Source organism: Lutra lutra, chromosome 4, assembly GCF_902655055.1.
Source record: "Lutra lutra chromosome 4, mLutLut1.2, whole genome shotgun sequence".
In the NCBI taxonomy this organism is placed as follows: Eukaryota; Metazoa; Chordata; class Mammalia; order Carnivora; family Mustelidae; genus Lutra; species Lutra lutra.
Window position 1 is genome coordinate 191,967,533 of NC_062281.1, and position 21,718 is coordinate 191,989,250.

A 21,718-nucleotide genomic window follows, 5' to 3' on the forward strand; every position below is an offset into this window, starting at 1 on the left:
ACTGCAGCTGAAGAGGACTGAAATATTAAGTTGTAGTTGCCATGGATACTGCTTTGTTACATGGATTTCTTTTGTATCAGATTTCATATACAATGAATTTCTTTCTTTCTTTCTTTTTCTTCCTTTCTTTCTTCTTTCTTTCTTTCAGTGCTCAAGGAATAAACATAATGATTTCCCATTATTGTTGTAATTTGGCTTCTGGGACTGTATTTTCATAGTCCAAAGCGAAGATTTGTCAAATAATGGGGACTGAACCTCAGCTGTTTTGAAAAACATATATTATTTACATTAAGCTCACAGAGACATTCGTCCTTGCTGGTGAGGATGGTGTCAATTTTTTTTTTTTTTTAAAGTATGATTCACAGGGATGTCTCAAAAAGGATGACTTCAAGCCAGAATCCTTAGTAAATACAGGGAAAAAAGAATTTAGTTCCTTGAATGTCTTTTCTCCTTAACTGTGGCATTCTTTCTTCTGTTACTTGTTCAGCTGTCTACAGTACATCTTAGGGGAATCTTAGGGCCATTTATTAGCTTTTCTCATGTCTAGCTTTCTTCTCTCCAGTCTGTCTGTAATACATCACTCAACCAACAAACTTTTTTGACCTTTTAAAAACTTTTAATTTTTTAGATTCATAGGAAGTTGGAAGTTACTACACACTGCTCCTATATACACTTCACTCACTTTCCCCATTTGTGTATAACTCTAGTGTAACATCAGAACCTGGATATGACATTAGTAAAATGTGTGTGTGTATAAGTCAGTCAGTGTAGCTTTATGTGACCACTGCCATCGTCACATCTGTTCGTTACCATACAGACCTCTTGCTCCCTCACCTCCCTACCCATCCCCCATTTCTAACACCTGGCAACTGCTAATCTGTTCTCTGTTTCTATAATTTTGTTATTTTGACCATGTTATATAAATTGACCCTTAACTTTGATAGGTTTTCTCACTAAAAAAATTTTTTAGAGAGGGGGAGAGAATATGCACTTGTGAGGGTGGGGGTATGGGGGTCAGAGGAAGAAGGAGAGAGAATCTTGAGCAGGCTCCAGGCTCCACATTCAGCACAGAGCCCAATTTGGGGATTAATGTCACTACGCTGAAATCAAGAGTCAGATGCTTAACTGACTGAGCCACCCAGGTTCCCCTATAGGTTTTCTCTTTTAAGCTGATTTTTCAAACTAAAACTCTTTTTGATAATTCTTTGATGCTTGAAATGAAGACAAGGGCATGGTTTCTCATACTTGTTCTATTAGTGATTACATTATTTTGGCTCAGTAGCTTAATCTCTCTGTCATGTAGGAGCGCTGACTTTGGAGTCAACTCAACTTGAGTTTGAATCCTGGTTTTTTCTTTCCCTGGTTAGCTGTGTAACCTTGGGCAGTTTCGTAACTCTCTCTCATTTTCAGTTTCCTTACATGAAGAAGTAATAATAGCACCTCCTTTACAGGGTCATCCTTAAGATTAGATAAGAAAATATTTGGAATTTGCTTAAGCTTAAAACGCCTGGTACATAGTTAATGTTCACCGTATATGTGTCTTTAGTAATACTACAATTAGTACTGTCATTAGTATCTCTAAAGTGGAGATACTGCTTCATAGGGTTGTCACAAGAATAGTAATAAATACCTGGTACAAATAATACTTAGTAAGTGATAACTAGTATTATTATTTTGCTGGTGTTTGTCACACAACTACAGATATCTAAATTTAAGATAATGTTGTGAAAACACTGAGGCAGGGACAAGGGTGTATATAGATCTGTCCTGCATTATCCTGGGACGTGACCTTCATCTTTGGTTTCTTATTTTGTATGTAGTGTCCTTTATCCGACCTCACTGGGATTTACACTGTCCTTGGTCTGGATTTTCTTTCCTTAATTGGTGGCCATCCTGTTTTTGCCCAGACCTAGTTATTTAATTAATCAACACTGTATGTACATCAAGCAGAAACCTCTTCAGCAGCTGTGTCGTTTCACATATAAGATGCAGTAAGCTCTGTTTCTGGGGCTGTCACTGTTAATGCTTCCATTCCTATCAAAATATGAACTAAATGAATACACAGAAATGAGACTGCAGAACACCTAGAACAGTAGGAAATATTTACATGCTAACTGTCATTGTTACTAATTGAAGGATAAGCCTGTATCCAATATTTTCCATCTAACTTATACATGACATTACAAAAATCATGTCCACCTAGAAGGACCCATTGAAGGGCCAAGACAGACTAATGGATTTTTAATGTAAAAGAGTCCAGAAAGATCATAGATGAGGTTTTAGATTTGTATTGTGGTATGTGGTAAAAAAATTAAGAAATGACCACTTTGTCGAGTTTTGGGGTAGTATCCAAAATAATATCCATAATTGCCAAAAAGACTATGAAAATATTCTTCCCAGGGGCGCCTGGGTGGCTCAGTGGGTTAAAGCCTCTGCTTTCGGCCCAGGTCATGATCCCAGGGTCCTGGGTTCGAGCCCCACATCGGGCTCTCTGCTCAGCGGGGAGCCTGCTTCCTCCTCTCTCTCTCTGCCTGCCTCCCTGCCTACTGGTAATCTCTGTCTGTCAAATAAATAAAAAAAATCTTAAAATATTCTTCCCATTCCCAGTTACTGTCTTTGTGAGGCTAGGTTTTTCTTCAATACTCTAACTAAACTACCTTGTTGCTGGGCTCCTGGGGGCTCAGTAGGTTAAGCATCTGACTCTTCATTCAGCTCAGGTCATGATCTCAGGGTTGTGGGATCCAGCTGCCTATCAGGCTCTGTGTTCAGTGAGGAGTCTGCTTGAGACTCTCTCCATCTCCCTCTGCCCCTCCACCTGCTTGCACTCTCTGTCTCTCTCAAATACATAAATAAAATCTTATCTTAAAAAAATAAAATAACTTATTGCAATAGATTGGATGTAGAAGCACATAGGAGAATCTGGGTGTCTTCTATTAAGTCCTGTATTGTATTTGCAAAAATGTAAAACATTGCCTCTCCTTTCATTGAATTTTTTTTTCTGGTTTAAATAGTTGTTTTACTTTATCTTTTCCTTTTTCTTTTAAAGATTTTATTTATTTATTTATTTATTTGACAGAGGGAGAGAGATCACAAGTAGGCAGAGCAGCAGGCAGAGAGTCGGGGGGGGGGGAAGCAGGCTCCCCACGGAGCAGAGGGCCTGATGCGGGGCTAGATCCCAGGACCCCAAGATCACGACCTGGGCCGAAGTCAGAGGCTTAACGCACTGAGCCACCCAGGCACCCCTCAAAACAATTATTTTTCATAAAAATAAGTTATACATGTTAATATGTAATAGGCTTATTGCTATTTGGGGGGAAATTTCTCAAAAATCTAACTTCCTTAGAATGCTTAGTAATTTAAAGACCATAAAGATTTTCTGAGACCAAAGTTTGGGAACTGCTATGTTAAGTAAAAGGAAATATGTACTAGTCAGCATGTGATTTTATTAAGTGTTTTCCACAGGCTGTTGATACTGCATTTAAATAGTAATTCCTGGTGATTTTTGTCAGGTTTTATAATTCAGTAATCTAGAAGTATTCATGCTACTAAGGAACTTTACATTTGTCCTGAATGTGTAAAGGCAGGTAGTGTATTAGATTCTGGGGGACACACACAAGATTGGTATCATTTCTTGTGCTTTAGAAGTCTATAGTCCCATAGTGGGTAGTGGGGTAGGAAATGTCCGAATGAGTCATAGCAGAGTATCATCCTCTGATAGGGCAGTTTGGACCACAAGAGGAGCATGCCAGAAGAAGGGGCCAGTGAGGCAGCAGGGGAGGAACATGGTTTTTTTTGCTTTGTTTTGTTTTTAAAGATTTTATTTATTTATTTGACAGAGAGAGAGAGAGAGACAGCAAGAGAGGGAACACGAGCAGAGGGGCAGTGGGAGAGGGAGAAGCGGGCTTTCCGCCTAGCAGGGAGCCAGATGCAGGGCTTGAACTCAGGACCCTGGGTCCATGACCTGAGCTGAAGGCAGATATTTAACAACTGAGCCACCCAGGCACCTTAAGGAACATGTAGTTTAATGTGGAATTTGGCTGCTATCACAAGAGAGAGGGGGACGGAGATTGTTCACTGGATTTGCAGATGTGGCTGGAAACTGGCTATTTCCCACAAAGCTTACTTCTTGTCTGCCATCTTCACTTCATATGCTGACAGTTTTTCTCTCAGATGCATCCAGTTCTCTCTAAAGGGGCGTGTTGCTATCTGCCTCCTTTTATCTTGGACCAAAAACACATTTCTACCATTTATTCTATATTCAGGAGTTCCTGGAAATGGTAGGCCAGTGCCATTGTCTGCTTACCTTGGATCCTAATCCTCAAAAATAATTTTGTTGTATTTCTTGCTATAAGAAACCTTGATATTTAAAATTGCATATGGTTAAGAAATAATTTTGTTATAAAAACTGATCTTTAAATTTTCAAAGGTTGTTTTATTTTGGGCTTTTTACACTACTAACCTTGTTAGTACCCGTCATTGACAGAAACAGAAATGAGAGAAACCATTTCCAATTTAGGCTCTTAAGATCCTCAGTACACTTGTTTGTGTCACTTGTGTAAGTATTATTAGTAATAATTATTAACTTATTTTATGCAAACCAGTGGGATATAAGATATTTAGTGTTTGTTTTGTTATTTTGGCACATTTTTGTGCTAAATACGATAATATTGGCATATGAAAATATTAAAAGAAGAAACAAAAAATAAAAAAGGAAGAAGATTAAAATAAAAACGGACCAGGAATGTTTGTTCTAGAATTATCAAGGACTTCACAGTGTGTGTGTAGCAGTGATGGGGAAATGCTTTCATAGGCATCCACTTGAGAACCTTGGCATAGCACAGAACTTCTAGAAGAGCCTGGAAGATGAGCTGTGGGCACAAGTTACTGGATGGGCTGCAGCTGAAGCCTTTGATGACACATTTTGGCTAGACTTGCTTGTAGGCAGGCGAGCATTTGGAAACTATTTAGAAAAACAGGGGAGAGCTATTGGCAGCTAGTTCGCTCATAGCTGGTTATGAAACAGAAAGGGATGGTCAGTAATACTGACTGCTTATTTTTCTTAACGTATTCATGATTAAAATACCCTCTGGCCTGTTTGATTCTTCTCAGACCTCCTGAAACAGCATGCCCTTCCTACATCAACTTACTAGCACAGTCCATTTTTTGACCTGTGTTTCAACATGCCTTTCCCCTAGTGGGGAACTGGAGGTGCTTTGTGTATTACAGACAGTACTTGCACAGCCTTTTCTCCCACTGTGCAGGGTTTGATTCCCTCTTGGGAAGTCATGTTTTGTCCTGCTGATGTGCTCCCCTTCACATTAATTTCTTTGGAAATTAACTATTGCATGCACTGTTTTCTCCCTGTGAAGCCTGTCTAATTTTGATCATTTTCCTTGGCATTTTTGTATTGTTTCTTCTGAGATGTTTATGCTTACCAGTGTACTGATTGGACCTCTTCTGGTGTTTTGGGGATGGATACTACTTCCTGGGTAGTTGGAGTGTGAGCTCCTTAAGAACTGGGCCATACCTTTCCCTTCTGAGTCTTCTCCCTTTGTTATATCTACTGACCACTTTCCCCAAGTAAGACTTTTCATGAGAGGAATTGTTGGGTCAAAAGAAGGAGGAAGTAATCATTTTCCAGAATTCATTTTAACAACCTTCTACATTAACACTGGGGTTATCAGCTCTCATGGAGGACAAACATGAGACCGTGCAGCATCTCTGGTCCTTTGCTGGCTCCGTTCTACTCTGCAGCACAGTGAAGTCCACCAGCCACCGCTGGCACTGCTGGAAATTCGAAGGTGGCTCTGTAGCACAACAGACTTGTCCCTGGGCACGGGAAGTGCGGCCTGAGACCGCCTACAGTTAGTCGTGACTCAGAGTTGAGGGTAACCAGGAGTTGGGAGTGGAGCCCCGGGAGGGCAGGGACTGTATTTCTTTGTCCGTCACCATATACCCAGTGAGCACCCTGTGCAAGGCTAGGACAAAACAGTCCACAAGCATTTTGTGAAGGAGCATAAGGGGAAGGCAACACACACTTTGGGGGGTTGTGGGGTGAAATGGGAAGGAGATCAGGAAAGGCTTTACAGAAGTAGTGGCTTCTAAAAGGAACCTGGGATGGCTAGAATTTGAAGCAAGAGAGGGTGAGCTTTGCAAGTACAGTAGGAATGACATAACACAGCAACAAGACAAATTCTTCCACCTCCTAGACCTTCTGGGCTCATTCCCACACATCTTTTTCATCTCTGCTTTTTTTTTTTTTTTTTTTTTTTTTTTTTTTTTTTTTTTTTTCCCCTTTATTATGAAGGCCTTTTCTGGGGTGTGCGTGGATGGCTCAGTCAGTTGGGTGCCCAACCCTTGATTTTGACTCAGGTCATGGTCTTGGGGTCATGAGATCAAGCCCCTTATTGGGCACTTTCCTGGGCATGGAGTCTGCTTGTGATCCTCTCTCTACCTTTCCCTCTGCCATTCTCCCCCTCCCCCCACAAAGGCCTTTTCTGACTCTCTTGTGTAAAAAACTGTAAAAGTGTTCATCATTCACCATCTCCTTAATTCTTTGGCCCTTTTATCATCCGATTTATTTGTTTCTTTGTTTTATACCCAAATAAGAATGTAAGTTCTAATAAGGCAGGGGTGTTGTGTTGCTCATTACTTTATCTCCAACACCTAGGACAGTTTTGAGTGTATATTGGGTACTTAATAAATATTTGTTGAATGAATGAATAACCCAGTGTGTGTGCTAGGAACCGTAGTTCTCTTGTTTATCTTTTAATAAAGTTTACAGTAGGGCATGTGAAATGTTTGAAAAGAAGAAACCTCTCCTGGGGTTGTACTGTCAGAATGTACCTCTCTGAGGTCTGAAGGAGCAATGGTATGGGGAGTCAGGACAGGAAGCAGCAGGAAGGGGGTTTTTAGAGGAAAGAGATTTTAGACATGTGTAGGGAGGGTGGGGGAGTATGCATGTACAAGACAACACTAGAAATAGTGGGGAACTTAATTCTTCCTGGGTTATCCCTCATTTATTTCAAATGAATTATTTGCCTTGAAAACAATGTGTGAATGTCGATGCCAAAACTGTATGCGCTAACCTGATCTGCTCTTTTCATGACAGGAGGCTGAACAGCACCCAGGGAGAAATTCGTGTTGGTCCTAGCCATCAGGTAAATCAAATTTTAGTAGCTTTTCTAGTAGGGTTTTATTTCTTATTATTCTGCTGGCCCTTTATTCTGTTAAGCAGCAGCTTAGAATCATTGTTAAGCTTTAGGGAATTTTACATAAATGCAGGGTTGGTTTTTTTCCCCCCGATCATTGCATACTTTAAAAAAATTGTTATAAGATACACATAATGTAAAATTTACCATTGTAAACATTTTAAGTGTACAGTTCATTGATTTTAAGTATATTTAAGTATATTCATATCACCGTGGAACCATCTACCCCCAGAGCTTTCTTATCTTCCCAGATTGAAACTCTGTTCCCATAGAACACTAATTCTCCATTTTCCTTCCCCACACCCTTGGCAACCCCAGGATCATGACCTGAGCCAAAGGCAGATGATTAATGACTGAGCCACCTAGGTACCCCGAAAAAAGTGGTTCTAAAGTAAAAGATGCTTAAATTCTTGGAAAGGAACAGATTTATTATGCTTACATTCTTTTATACTTTCATTTATTTTATATCAGATTTTAAATATATTTATTAGGTTTTATTTTAAAAAAGAAATGTTTTAGAGTACCAAATATAACAACTTGTTTATGGATTGGCAATATTTTCCTTATTAAAATTTTAATTTTTTGCATTAGGTACAATATTAACATGTGAAAATCAAAAAAGAATAGTAAAATAAATCCCCTTATCCTTATTAGTCAGCTTTCACACGTACCAGATTATGGTCAACTTGTTTCATTTATTCTCCTTCATACCTCTCTAACCATTATTTTGAAATGAATCACAAATCTGTCATTTTACTTGTGATATCCCAAAGATAAGAGCTCTTTCCAAAAAAAATTGTAATATGTAACACCTAATAAAAATAAGCAATTTCTTAAGTACCCCCTTAGTCTAGATTTCCCTTTTTTTTTTTTTTATAGTTCAGATTGGACTCTAAATAAGAGCCATGATTTGCAGTTGGTTAATACATCTCTTAAATCTCTTTTATTTTTTAAAAAGATTTTATTTATTTATTTATTTATTTGACAGACAGGGATCACAAGTAGGCAGAGAGGCAGGCAGAGAGAGAGAGGAAGGGAAGTAGGTTCCCCGCTGAGCAGAGAGCCCAATGCAGGGCTCCATCCCAGGACCCTGGGGTCATGACCTGAGCTGAAGGCAGAGGCTTTAAACCACTGAGCCACCCAGGCGCCCCTCTTAAATCTCTTTTAATTCATATATTGTTCTCATTTTTCCCCTTCTTTCAATGTATGTATTGAAGAAGGGGAATGTTTCGTCCATTCAGTTGTCCCATAGTCTGGATTTGGCTAATTTCATCTTTATGTGTAATTAGATTTGTTCCTTTGTCCTTGGCATACCTTGAAAATTAGTAGTTAAATCTGGAAGTTGAATATCATCCTGGTTTAGTCCTCTGCCCCTGGCCTAGGTCGTGCGGTGTATGTCCACCAGGAGGTATGTGTGCCCTCGCAATGCTGATTTGCAGCTGTGGCTTATTAGTTAGATCTAGATTAAATAGCTAGATTAGTTATTTAAAATGGTGATATTCTAATTCAGTCATTCCTTCATTTATTAGGTGAATAAAGGAAGCTTTCCCTTTACCACCACCTATTTGATTATCAGAATCACGTGGGAAAGGCAGGATGAAAGCTCCGTTCCTTCCTTCTGTTCACCAGTTTTCAAAAAAATATTAGGTTGGTTTCTCAACACCTTCCAGCAGTCACCAGTGGATTTTAAATTATTTGTTATCTGCTAACCATTTGTCCTTATTCTTACTGATGATTAAATTATCCATTTGGGACTGGTAGGATGCTTCTTCCTGCCATCTTGTGTCCTTTTGATTGAGCAGACCCCGGGGATTTTGGGTAGGATTCTTTTAACTGGTATGACATGATTTTAATGTCTCATCTTGTGTATTTCCTTGATCTAGAATTAAACTTTTCTCATAGGAGCCCTTATTGTTTTATTGGGAAGTGACATTTTTTGACTGGGTGTGGGGTGTTCATTGTTACCCAGTTGGTTACTATTTCTAGGCCTTTTCAGGGAACAGATTAGAAAATACACCCTCCCCCCCTTTTTTGAAGATAAAATATATTGTAGATTCTTTTTAATTTCAATTCAAAATTTTATCTGGGTTTTATATTTAATCCTTTCTTTCCTTTTGTATCTCTGTCTTTTCCCCAAGTCTCAAATCCCATTTTCAAATGACTCCAATATAAATATTCATTTGCTTTAATCCCATAATACATATATAATAGTGCAGAATAATAGTACTTAGAGTGCTACAAACAATATGGTTATTAAAAACAGTTTACTATTAAAATTTTTTTTTGGTCTTAGAAAATATCCCACTAGGGCTTTATAAGCAAATTAATATGGGTTTTAAAGTTAGTTGAAATAACTCCTAGAGAGGAACCAACTCAATATATAGCTAGTGCATTTATTTGACTTTGCCTTAGGGTTTTTAAGAGATTGTTGTTCTTTAAACTTCATTTTGCTTTTATAATTATGTAAAGTTACTCACATAGCTCCAAAGTCAAACATACGAAGGAAGAATTGTGCTCAAAAAAGTCTACTGTCTCTGTCCTCTCCACATTTTCCTTCTCTCCCTGATGGATAATTGTTGTTTTTGTTGTTGTTGTCTGTTTTTGTTTTTGTTTTTTTTTTTAAAGATATCTATTTATTTGGCAGAGAGAGATCACAAGTAGGCAGAGAGGCAGAGAGAGAGGAGGAAGCAGGCTCCCTGCTGAGCAGAGAGCCCAATGAGGGACTCGATCCCAGGACCCTGAGATCATGACCTGAGCCGAAGGCAGAGGCCCAACCCACTGAGCCACCCAGGCGCCCTTGTTTTTGCTTTTTTTTTTTTTTTTTTTTTTTTAATTTATTTATTTGACAGAGAGAGATCACAAGTAGACAGAGAGGCAGGCAGAGAGAGAGGAGGGAAGCAGGCTCCCCGCTGAGCAGAGAGCCCGATGCAGGGCTCGATCCCAGGACCCTGGGATCATGACCTGAGCCGAAGGCAGAGGGTTTAACCTGCTGAGCCACCCAGGTGCCCCTGTTTTTGTTTTTTTAAAGTTTCGATTTATCCTTCTTATTTTTAGTTCCTAAGCTTCTGATCTTAGACAAGTGATAGCACAATATATACACTTTTACCAACTTTCTTTGAACTTTTAGCAATGTATCCTGCTGTTTCCTCCAAAGCAGGATTGTAGAGCGCCTCCTCACTAACTTCTGCTACCTCACAGAGCTCCATTGCAGGCCTGGGACAGTTTATTCTTCCAGTTCCTGTTTTCGGGCATTTAAGTTGATTCCAGTCATGTGTTGTTATAAGTAATGCTGTAGTGAATGCCCTGAGCATACAGATTTTTATACTTTTGTCATTGTATCTTTGGAATATTCCCAGAAGGGGGATGGCTGGCGTAAAGGGCAAGTGCACCTGGAAGTGTGAGGGCATTACAAAATGCCCCTCCGTGGAGATTGTACCATTTTTGCATTTGTGCTAGCAACTCATGCAGGTGCTAATACAACAGCCTTGTATATTGTTGCACTTGGGGATTTATGTCATTCTGATAGATGAGAAATGGTATCACAGTGCTGCTGATTTGCCTTTTTCTTATCAGCAAGTTTGACCATGTTTTCTTATCTTTAACAGCCATTTGCATTTCTTTCTCTGTGAACCATCTGACTGTATTTCCAGCTTATTTTTCTCTTGACCAGGGGGATTTGTCCTCTCCCAAAATAATAGTACTTTTTAGCTAATTTAACAAATAGCCATTGGAGCACTACTACACCAGGTACCGTACTTGGTGCTGGGGGAGCAGAACTCAGTACAAATGTCATAAAAGGCTCTTTGATGTGAACATCTGTTGAGTTTTAGATTTCGTTCTGGCATGGCACTGTGTCTTAAGCAGATCTCACTGAAGCACTCAATTAAATGTTATAGAAGTCAGTACTAAATTAAAGAAGAGCACCCTTGTTCGCAGAAAGTCAGCACTTGGTACACATGTAGAGGAATCAGAGATCTCCCGTGAGGCAGGCTGGAGCCCTAGGACCACATGGTTTACTAATGTTATGTTTTGCCACAAGATTGTTTTAAAAAGTCAAAATTTCTGGGGCGCCTGAGTGGCTTAGTGGGTTAAGCCACTGCCTTCGGCTCAGGTCATGATCCCAGGTCCTGGGTTCGAGCCCCGCATCGGGCTTTCTGCTCAGCAGGGAGCCTGCTTCCTCCTCTCTCTCTGCCTGCCTCTCTGCTTACTTGTGATCTCTCTCTGTCAAATAAATAAATAAAATCTTTAAAAAAAAAAAAAAGTCAAAATTTCTGGACTTTGGGGGAAAAAAATCAGGGGATATACAAGTACTAGTTCTCGTCCCTGCTTGGTTGCTCTCCCTGGACAGGGCAGTACTCCCTCCATTACACCCTGGTTCCCTTCACTGCTTAGCATCTGATACCTGTGTGCCCAGGACAGGAGCCACGGGCGCAGGTGGCTAAGAACACTTGAAATGCAGCTAGGCCGACCTGGGAGGCGATGCTTTACCTCATAAGGATACTAGAATGTTTGAGATGAAATATGTAGCTCTCATTTTATTTCTGTTGGACAGTGCTGCCTTGTCCTCTTCTTGCTTCAATTAATTTTTTGGCCTGGTTTCTGTGGACACTGGAACTTTTTTTTTTTTTTTTTTAAGATTTTTATTTATTTATTTGACAGACAGAGACCACAGGTAGGCAGAGAGGCAAGCAGAGAAGAGAGAGAGGAGGAAGCAGGCTCCCCGCTGAACAGAGAGCCCCTTGTGGGGTTCCATCCCAGGACCCTGAGATCATGACCTGAGCTGAAGGCAGAGGCTTTAACCCACTGAGCCAACCAGGCGCCCCAACACTGGAACTTTTTAACTGTAACCCTTAGTTTAAAATATGCGACGGAAATGTCCGCATTCATGCTGTTTTGCAGATGGTTGGCTTTCTAGGCCTCTGAAGGTTCTGGTAGTCAGTACCTGCTGACTCTTGCTCTGCCCCAGCGGAGTGACGTTGAGAACCTGCTAGGGGTATTTGGATCTCTAACCCAGAGGTGATTCAGAATCTTGGTTGTTGAGCACTGTCGTTCAGATACTTAAAAAAAATTTTATTGAGGTACACTGGACATAGGGTTCATACTCATGTAGACTGCTGCGTCTGCTGTCACAGTTCATATCACCGTGCGGCATCTCGCTGGCCTCTGAAAGCTCCTTTCTTTGCCTTCTTAACAGTCCACTCCTCCTGAAGCTGCTGCAGTCTCATTTCTGACCCCATCATTTAGTTCAAGTGTGTTTGTAACATTAACTCCAAATTTGTGTCTTTTTTAATGTTTTCCTTGATAATACTGTAGTTGTTGACTCTCTTGAGAGTAGCTTAACTTAATAGGATAGGTCGTTTGGTTTTTAGTGAATATCCTTAGGTGAGGTTTCATTATTTATATCTGTCACTTTGTAAACTTGTTATATTGGAAATGTGTGTTTTCCCCTTCTCCATCAAGGAGCTATTATGTCCTGAGGGTTTTTTTTTTCTTAATTTCTTTTATTCACATGCATCTATTTTTGTTTTACTCTTTAGATTATGCTGACACTGGTTTATTTTGACGCTGTTTGCTGCTCCTTAAGTAGAGATTAAGCCGTCCATTGTGAAATCTTCTATGGTGAAATGATCCTGAAATGTCCTACAGGCTGGTTTCAGTGACTCACATTTTTTCTGTTTTTTTTTTTTTTTTTTTTTTTTTTTTTTTTTTTCTTCCCGGTACTGCCTGGCGAAAGTGGCTCAGTAACTCCTGCGTCTGCTCCCAGGGCCTGCCTGTCAGGGCAGCTCTTTAAATCCTCCTTGAATGTGACTTTGCATCCCTGTCTTACAGGCCAAACTTCCTGAGTTGCAGCCGTTCCCTTCTCCAGATGGTGACACTGTGACCCAGCAGGAGGAACTGGTCTGGATGCCTGGAGTTAATGACTGTGACCTCCTCATGTACTTGAGGGCAGCAAGGTAATAGGAGTTCTCCCCATTCTGCCCTCTGAATTAGGCCATCTGGATTGATTAGGAGGCAATAAACTTTCTCCTATCCCCTGAAATTTTATTTATACATCAAAAATTCTCTCACTTTATATTTTGTTATACGCTCTGTAATCTGTGCTCTGATTTTTCTTGCCAGAGAAGAAGTTTACCATGATAAAGTCACTGCCCCCCCCTCAATCTTTGCCCCATATCAGATTTTAGAACTCTTCAGAAGGGAAGCATCTTAAACCATATATGCAATTATCAACACTTCTTAATACAAGTTGAGTAATTGGGTCATGTAGCCCATTTTAAAATCCCATTACAGCTTTCTCTACTTTGGGCTGTTCATTGATGCCTGACCCAAGCTTGGTGTTTTTGTGGCTTACCTACATGCGAACTTGCTAACCTATGAATGCCTAAAATATAAAAGATAAGTTTAAATCTGGCCCTGCACGTCACAGTGCGGGCTGAGAGCCTTCGTTCGTCTGCAGTGGGCTCTGGGATTCACCGCAGTATCAGCAGCGGGTGCTGGGGCAGGCCGGTAGCTGCATTCTAACCTTCGGTCCGCTGCGCTGTGCATAGACGCTGGCCGCAGAGGCGAGGCTGCCTCAGGGCGGTGTGTGAGTGGCCACTAAGAATTCTTCTCCTCCCCTTCCCTGCTTTTAACTCCACTAAAGTTAGTGGATGTATAGCATGAAAGGAATTAAGCAAAGTTTCAGAGTATTTAATTTTTTTTTTGTTTCTCAAAAGATCTTTCTTTCAGAAAGATTATTATCTGAGTATTGGGAAAATCTGAGTATTGGTAAAGTGCGGGAAGAAGTAACACAAGTGGACTGAAGTAGACGAAGCATTTTCGTTTGTGATTGAGTGAAGAGTGAAGTGTAGAGGATCTTAACTTTTTTTCGGGGGGTGGTGGGAGAGAGAGAGAGACTCTTAAGCAGGTTCCACACCCAGCTCTTATCACCCTGAGATAATGATCTGAGCCAAAAATCAAGAGTCAGATGCTTAGGGACGCCTGGGTGGCTCAGGTGGGTAAGCATCTGCCTTCCGCTCAAGTTGTGATCCTGGAGTCCTGGGATCGAGTCCGGCCTCGGGTTCCTTGCTCCGTGGGGGGTAGCCTGCTATTCCCTCTGCTGGCTGCTCCTCCTGCTTGTTCTCTTTCTCTGACAAATAAATAAGTAAAATATTTAAAAAAAAAAAAGAAGAAGTCAGATGCTTAACTGACTGAGCCACACAGGTGCCCCGAAAAGTTTTTTTTTTTAAAGATTTTATTTATTTATTTAGAGAGTGAGGGTGAGCGTGCAAGTGAGGGGAGGGGCAGAGGGAAAGAGAGAGACTCTCAGGCAGACTCTGCTCAGTGTGGAGCCAGGGCTCAATCTCAAGACCCTGAGATCATGATCTGAGCAGAAACCAAGAGTTGGCTGCTTAGCCCACTGAGCCTCCCAGGTTCCCCTAAAAAACGTTTTCTGTTATAGAAAAGCAGAAATAAGACTGAGAACTCTAGCTTATCATGCCTGTAGTAATGGAATTCGGTTTGGGCTGAAAATGCATTCTGAAAACTGAGGGTTAAAGTTTCTTTGCTGATGTTTCCCTTTCTGTCTTCCAAGGAGCATGGCCGCATTCGCAGGGATGTGTGATGGAGGCTCCACGGAAGATGGCTGTGTTGCGGCGTCTCGGGATGACACTACCCTCAATGCACTGAATACAGTGAGTCTTTTGAAGTTGCCCTGAGTGGGAACAAAGTTCTTTTTCCCTTGTGCTGGCTGTAGGGAGTGTGCGATGAGTATGAAATAAGAAGGAGCCTGGAATCTTAGGAGTGAGCACTGTGGTATAGCGCTGGGATTGAAAGATGGGTTGTGGTCTTGGCTTTGGGCCCCATGACCTTGATCCAGTGATGTGGCGCCTCTAGGTTCATTTCCTCACTGTCCCTCAGGATTGTGTTGAGCCTCAAATAAAAGCCTCATGCTAGTGGTACTTCACCCAAGATCCCACAAAGCTGACCACTGTTAACAGATTATCTTATTTAATCCTCACAGTGTCCCTCTGAAATAGGTTTTATTATTATCCCCACTGTAGACATGAGGAAATAACTTTGGAGCGATTAAGTCACAAACCAAGGTCATACACTTAAGATGTGAATCTAGAGGCCATACTTTTTGCCGCCTTCTCTGTCTCTGAGAATGTGTGTGGGAACAGAGAAGAAGTCAGACTTCCTGGAACAAATTTGTTTTTTTATAGTTGTACTTTGGAGCCATGTAAATATTTCACATGATTATACAACTAAAGTAAGTTTTAAAAATAATAGTCCTTCAAAAAATCTAAAGTAAAATGTAACAAGTGAGCCTAATAATACTGAGTTGGTTGTGTGGCGTCCTTCAGGATTACTCATCTGCTCTAATCCTTTAACACAGCAGCTCAGAGGAGCAAAACTCAAATTGCTATAAATAGTATGATCACTGAAGCCAGTTTACTTTTTTTGGACGTTCCCTTTTTTTTTTTTTTTTTTTAATTTTATTTATTGACACAGAGAGAGAGAGATCACAAGTAGGCAGAACATCAGGCAGAGAAAGGGGGAAGCAGGCTCCCCATGGAGTAGAGAGCCTGATGCGGGCGGGGCTTGATCCCAGGACCCTGAGATCATGCCCCGAGCCAAAGGCAGAGGCTTAACCCACTGAGTCACCCAGGTGCCCCATGGACATTCCTTTTTGACATTAAAATACATCCTGTAGGGCTGTTTAGGAAAAGTAATTGTATTTTAAAGTTTCTTGAAATAATTCTTCTCTGAGTGGTTACTAATGTGAAATCATCAAATCTGATGAAGTAATAATGGATTTCTATGCATTACTGATGTACTAATAAAGTTACATATATTTACATAGGATACTGAGCACAAGGCTGAGGAATTCCTGGTAACTAACTGAATGTAATTTAAGCCCCCTTTTTGGTTTTCATTTTTCTTGAGAGGTGACTGTAGTTGAAAGGGACTTTTGAGATCATCTGTTCAGTCTCTAAGTAGATTAGATTCTAAGGCTCAGAAAGGCCAGATGATTGTTAAATGCCAACAATCCGAAAAGTTCATAATGGAGCATAGAATAAAATCTAGATTCCCAACTTAGGGACTTTTCTACTCTCCAGCTTGCTTTCAGGGAAGCATGTGGATATGGCTGATTTGTATTCCTGGTCTAGTTGTGTTTCCTGAGTATTACATGACATGATAATAGTCTTTTATGTGTTAGAGATTGAATGATCTTGTTGGGATTGGGCCATGTGTTAAATAACTGAATGATTTTTTAATATTCGCATGGATTTACTTCTTACTTTCTCACCTCTTCCATACTTAGGGTTTTTGTTTTTATAAGGGGTCTTTTAAAAACTTTTTAAAATTTTTTAAAAGATTTTCTTTATTTATTTGACACAGAGAGAGAGAGACAGTGAGAGAGGGAACACAAGCAGGGGGAGTGGGAGAGGGAAAAGCAGACTCCCTGCTGAGCAGGGAGTCCTATGTGGGGCTTGATCCCAGGACCCTGGGGATCATGACCTGAGCCGAAGGCAGATGCTTAACAATTGAGCCACCCACGCGCCCTTTTATAAGGGGTCTTTATTCTGAGTATACGTGATAGAGCCAGAAGGGGTCTGTGAGAGTATTTTATCAGTGAGGAATCAGACTCAGATCGGTGAATCTGTAGACAGTGAGAACAGTGTGAGTGGTGTGAATGTCTGTGAGTTCAAAATACCCTAAGTAGCCTGTTTAGTCAGAGTAATTCTTTGATATGAGCTCGTCTTCTGTGGAGTTTTTTGCATAAAAGCTTTATGAAAAAATTTCCCCTTTCACGACCATGCTGATCACTTGAATTTTTAAATAATGAAGATGTTGCCATATTTAATTAAATGTCTATTTTTGGCACTTGACTGAACTGATCTGATTGATCTGTTCTCTTTCTAATTTCAACCCTTGTAAGGATTCTGCACAACATACTTCTATACAGAAATAATTTGGGCTATTTTTGCCCATGGTCCTTTGTAGCAAGTTCCTTCTGAAGTTTTCTTAAGCATTGCTAGAGGGCTTTGGTTTTATGAGTTTTTATTTCTGTGAAGCTGCCTTCCCATCATTTGAAATTTTCTTGTCTAGGCGCGTCCAAAAATGGCTCAAGTGTCTTGGGTTATGCAATCCAAGTGCATTTAGTGACCAAAGGACTGAGTTGTGTGTACATTTTGTGTTGAATGGAAAAGTTTAGTGGCTGTTTTAATTTTTCTACTTCATTGTTTTACTGGCTCACAGAGATTTAGTTGTAGGTACTTTCCTTAACGAAAAGTGAAGTGAATTGAAAAATCTTAAAAGAAGTTAATGTTTATTTCAAATTCCTTGGAGTAATGGTGCTTTTGAGCTGTGTTAAGTAATAAGTTTAAAAGATAAGCACATTTTCATGTGAGAAGTATTTATTTTTTTTTGTAGAGTCAAAACAAGGTTAGGCATTTCTCTAAACCCATGTCTATTTCCTGTTTCTCAGGACAGTACAGAAATTTAAAGTATATGAAATTCTACAGTACAGCCACATCACAGTGTTTAACATCTGAGTAGGACTATTGAATGTAAATGTATGTAAATAAATAGTTTGATCTTTAAAACAGTCATCTCTAATAGAAATTTTTGAGCTATTAAATCTTAATGACAATTATAGGGACCTATTTTTAAATAGAAGCTCTTCTACATTATTCTCTTTTTTTTTTTTTAAGATTTTATTTATTTATTTGACAGAGAACACAAGTAGGCAGAGAGGCAGGCAGAGAGAGAGGGAAGCAGGCTCCCTGCTGAGCAGAGAGCCCGATGCAGGGCTCGATCCCAGGACCCTGAGATCATGACCTGAGCCGAAGGCAGAGGCTTTAACCCACTGAGCCACCCAGGCGCCCCTACATTATTCTTTTTGACTCAATTTTTTCTTCATTATTCACAAATGATATTTTTAGTGTGTAAGTTTTAAAACAACATATGGGTTATAATTTATGTGTAGTAAGCTCTGATTTAAAGTATATACAGTTTGATAGGTTTTTTCAGATGTATATATCAATGAAACTACTACAGTGATCAAAATACAAAACATTTCCAAATTCCCCAGTTTCCTCATGCATTTTTTTAATGCTTTGCTGCTTCTAGCCTCAGACAACCATTGATATGTTTTCTCACCTCGTGGATTGGTTTTCATTTTCTAGAATGTTGAGTGGAATATCTTATGTAATCTTTTGGGTCTGGCTTTTTACAGTGTAATAATTTTTATGTAGATTTTTGCTGTTGCATTATCAATAGTCCCTTTTTATTGCTGAGTAGAATGATAGTGTATGGATATTCACAGTATTTGATCCGTTCACCTGGTGATGGATTCTTGTGATGTTTCCAAGCTTTTGGCCATTACGATAAAGATGTTATGAACATTGTTATTCAGTCTTTGTGAGATGTGTATTTTCACTGCTCTTGAGTAAATACACCTAAGGAGTGAAATGGCAAGATTGTATGTGTGCAGGTACTTTTTAAGAAATTGTCAAACACATTTCTAAGTGGCCGTACCATTTTACATTCCCATTCAGTCGTGTGTTAGAATTTCAGTTCTTCAACATCCTTAACAAGACTTGGGGTGTCAGTCTTTTTCATTAATGATTCTAATGGGTGCGTAGTGATATCTCATTGAGATTTCTTTGTTGACATTTGACATTACTAATGATGTCTGTCTGTGTCTCATTCAGTGGGGTTTTACTTAGAATTTCCTGACTGTCATATTGAACATCTTTTCATGTCTTGTTGCCTGTTTGTATGTCTTCTTTTGTAAAGTATCTTTTACCCAATTTAAAAAATTGAATTGTTTTTAATATAATTACTTAGTTGTAAGAGTTGTTTTTATCTTGCAGATACAATTCCTTTGATACATGTATTTACAGATATTTCCTCCCATCCCATGACTGTTTTCTGTAATGGTGTCTTTTAGAGAGCAAAATGTTTAACTTTCCTTAAGTCCAGTGTATCATCTTCCTTTTGTGAAAGTTCCTTTGATCTCCTCATGATAACAGAGATTGTTTCTGTGCTTTCTTGATGTTTTAGTTCTTGCCTTCAGGTCTGTGATTCTTTTCAATTAATTTTGTATGTGATATGAGAAAGATGGAAGTTCATTCTTTTTCTACACAGGTGCCAGTTGTTGGAGCAACATAGACTTTTTCATTTCGTTGTCTTGATACCTTTTTTGAATGTCAGCTGCTGTATAAGCGTATAGCAGTTTGAATCTTTTTCTGGATTCTCGTCTGTTCCACTAATGTAATATCTGCCTTTTCACCCGTACCTCAGTATTTTGAGTACTGTAACTTTGTTTTTGTTGTGGTTGTTGTTTTTGAGAGAGAGCGAGAGAGAGTGCACATGCACCAAAGGGTGGTCTGTGCTGGTGACCTGGTGACCGGTGGGAAAGGTGTGGGAAGGGGCCAAGGGAGAGGGAGAATCCCAAGCAGGCTCCCTGCCAGGCTCCTCTCACAACTCTGAGATCATGACCTGAGCCAAAATCAGGAGTCTGGTGCTCTATCAGCAGAGCCACCCAGGTGCCCCTTGAATGGTGTAGCTTTATTGGAACTCAGGTAGTCTAAGTCTTCCTACTTTTTACTTGGTTTTTGTTTTGTTTTGTTTTAAAGATTGTTTTGGCTGTTTTAGGTCATTTGCATTTTCATATAAATTTTAGAATCAGCTTGCCGTTTTCTGTTTTTAAAAAGGCTTGATGGTATTTTCATTGGGATTGCATTGAACCCCTATGGATCAAGTTAGGAAGAATTGACATCTTAATATTGAATCCAGAACATGATACATATCTGCATTTAAAAATTTTTTTTGTTTATTTAAGTAATCTCAGGGCACCTGGGTGGCTCTGTCAGTTAAGCGCCTGACTCTTGATTTCTGCTCAGGTCTCAGGGTCATGAAATGGAGTCCTGCTGTTGGGCTCCATGCTGGGTGTGAAGTCTGCTTAAGATTCTCTCTCTCTCCACACCCTGCCCTCTCTCTCCCTCTATTTAAAACAAAACAAAACAAAACAAAACAAAACAAAAAGCAAACAAACAGACAAAAACTCTACATCCAGCATGGGGCTCAAATTCACAACCCTGAGATCAAGAGTTGAGCCTGCCAGGCACCCCACACATGCCTTCATTTTTAAAAGAGGTCTCGCTAATTTTTTTTTAGTAGTAAGATTTTACAGTTTTCAATGTACAGGTCATACACATATTTTGTTAAATAAGTACTGTTTTAAAATTCGATTGTTAATAAAATTATATTTTTATTTATTTACTTTTATTTTATTAAAAGATTATTTATTTATTTTGATGGGGCATGAACAGAGGGAGGAGCAGAGGGACAAGCAGATTCCCTGCTGAGTGGGGAGCCCAACACCGGGCTTGATCCCAGGACTCTAAGATCACAACCTGAGCCAAAGTCAGATGTTTACCAACTGAGCCACCCAGGCGCCCCTAAAATTACATTTTTAATTTCAACTTCTACGTGTCCATTAATAGGATAGAAATGCAAACACTTTTAATGTGCTCTGAGCAGTACCTGTTCTTCCTGCTAATTTCCAGTAGCCTTCTGGTTGCTCTCTTAGGATTTGTGTGTGCACAATAATGTCATCTGCAAATAAAGACAGTTTTACCTCTTTCTTTCTGATTTATGCATTTTGTGTCTTTCTCGTGTGTCATTGCACTTGCTTGGACCTGTAGTAGAGCGTTGAATGGAAACAGTGAGAGTAGACATCTTTGTTTTATTTCTCATTTCAGGGAGAACACGTTCACTGATAGGTGCAGTGTAGGGTAGTGTTGTTAGTCAAGTTGAGAATGTTCTCCTTTATATCAAAGTTTACTTTTTATCTTGAATGGGCATTTTAACTTTGTCAGATGCCATTTTTTTGTGTAACTAATGAGATGATCATATGCTTGTTATACTGTATTTCATTAATTTGGTGAATTATATTGATTAATTTCAAATGTTTAAAGCAAGTATGGATTCTTAGGATATATTCTACTTAGTCATTATGTACTGTTGGATTCAATATGCTTGTATCTTGTTAAGAACTTTTACGTTTGCATTCATGAAGGATCGTGAACTGTAGTCTTCTTTGTAAATAAATCTTTTTTTTTTTTTAAGATTTTATTTATTTATTTGAGAGTGAGAGCAAGGGAGAGAGGGAGAATACAAGGTAGGGGGTGGGGAGAGTGACAGAGGGAGAGAAAGAAGCAGGCTTCCTGCTGAGCAGAGAGCCCAGTGCAGGTCTCAGTCCCAGGACCCTGGGACCATGACCTGAGCTGAAGACAGATGCTTCATCAACTGAGCCACCCAGGTGCCCCGTAAATAAATAAATCTTTAAAAAAAGAGTTTGTAAAGGATTAGGGTGTGTGTGGGGGTGGGGATGTGTGTGTGTATGTATGTATTCATTGTTAAATATTTGATAGATTTCACAGTGAAACCATCTGGGACTAAATTTTTTTATGAAAAGCTTAAAATTACAAATAGAGATTTTTCTATTTGTA

At 39.6% G+C, this 21,718-nt stretch overlaps 1 protein-coding gene across 1 annotated transcript in view; it reads left to right on the forward strand.

Moving 5' to 3' along the window:
• RERE (arginine-glutamic acid dipeptide repeats) overlaps positions 1–21,718 on the forward strand; it is a 445,015-nt gene that overhangs the window by 312,959 nt on the left and 110,338 nt on the right. The window contains 3 exon segments of the mRNA XM_047724025.1: positions 7,112–7,160; positions 13,041–13,165; positions 14,785–14,884. Coding sequence (XP_047579981.1) covers positions 7,112–7,160; positions 13,041–13,165; positions 14,785–14,884 — 274 coding nt within the window.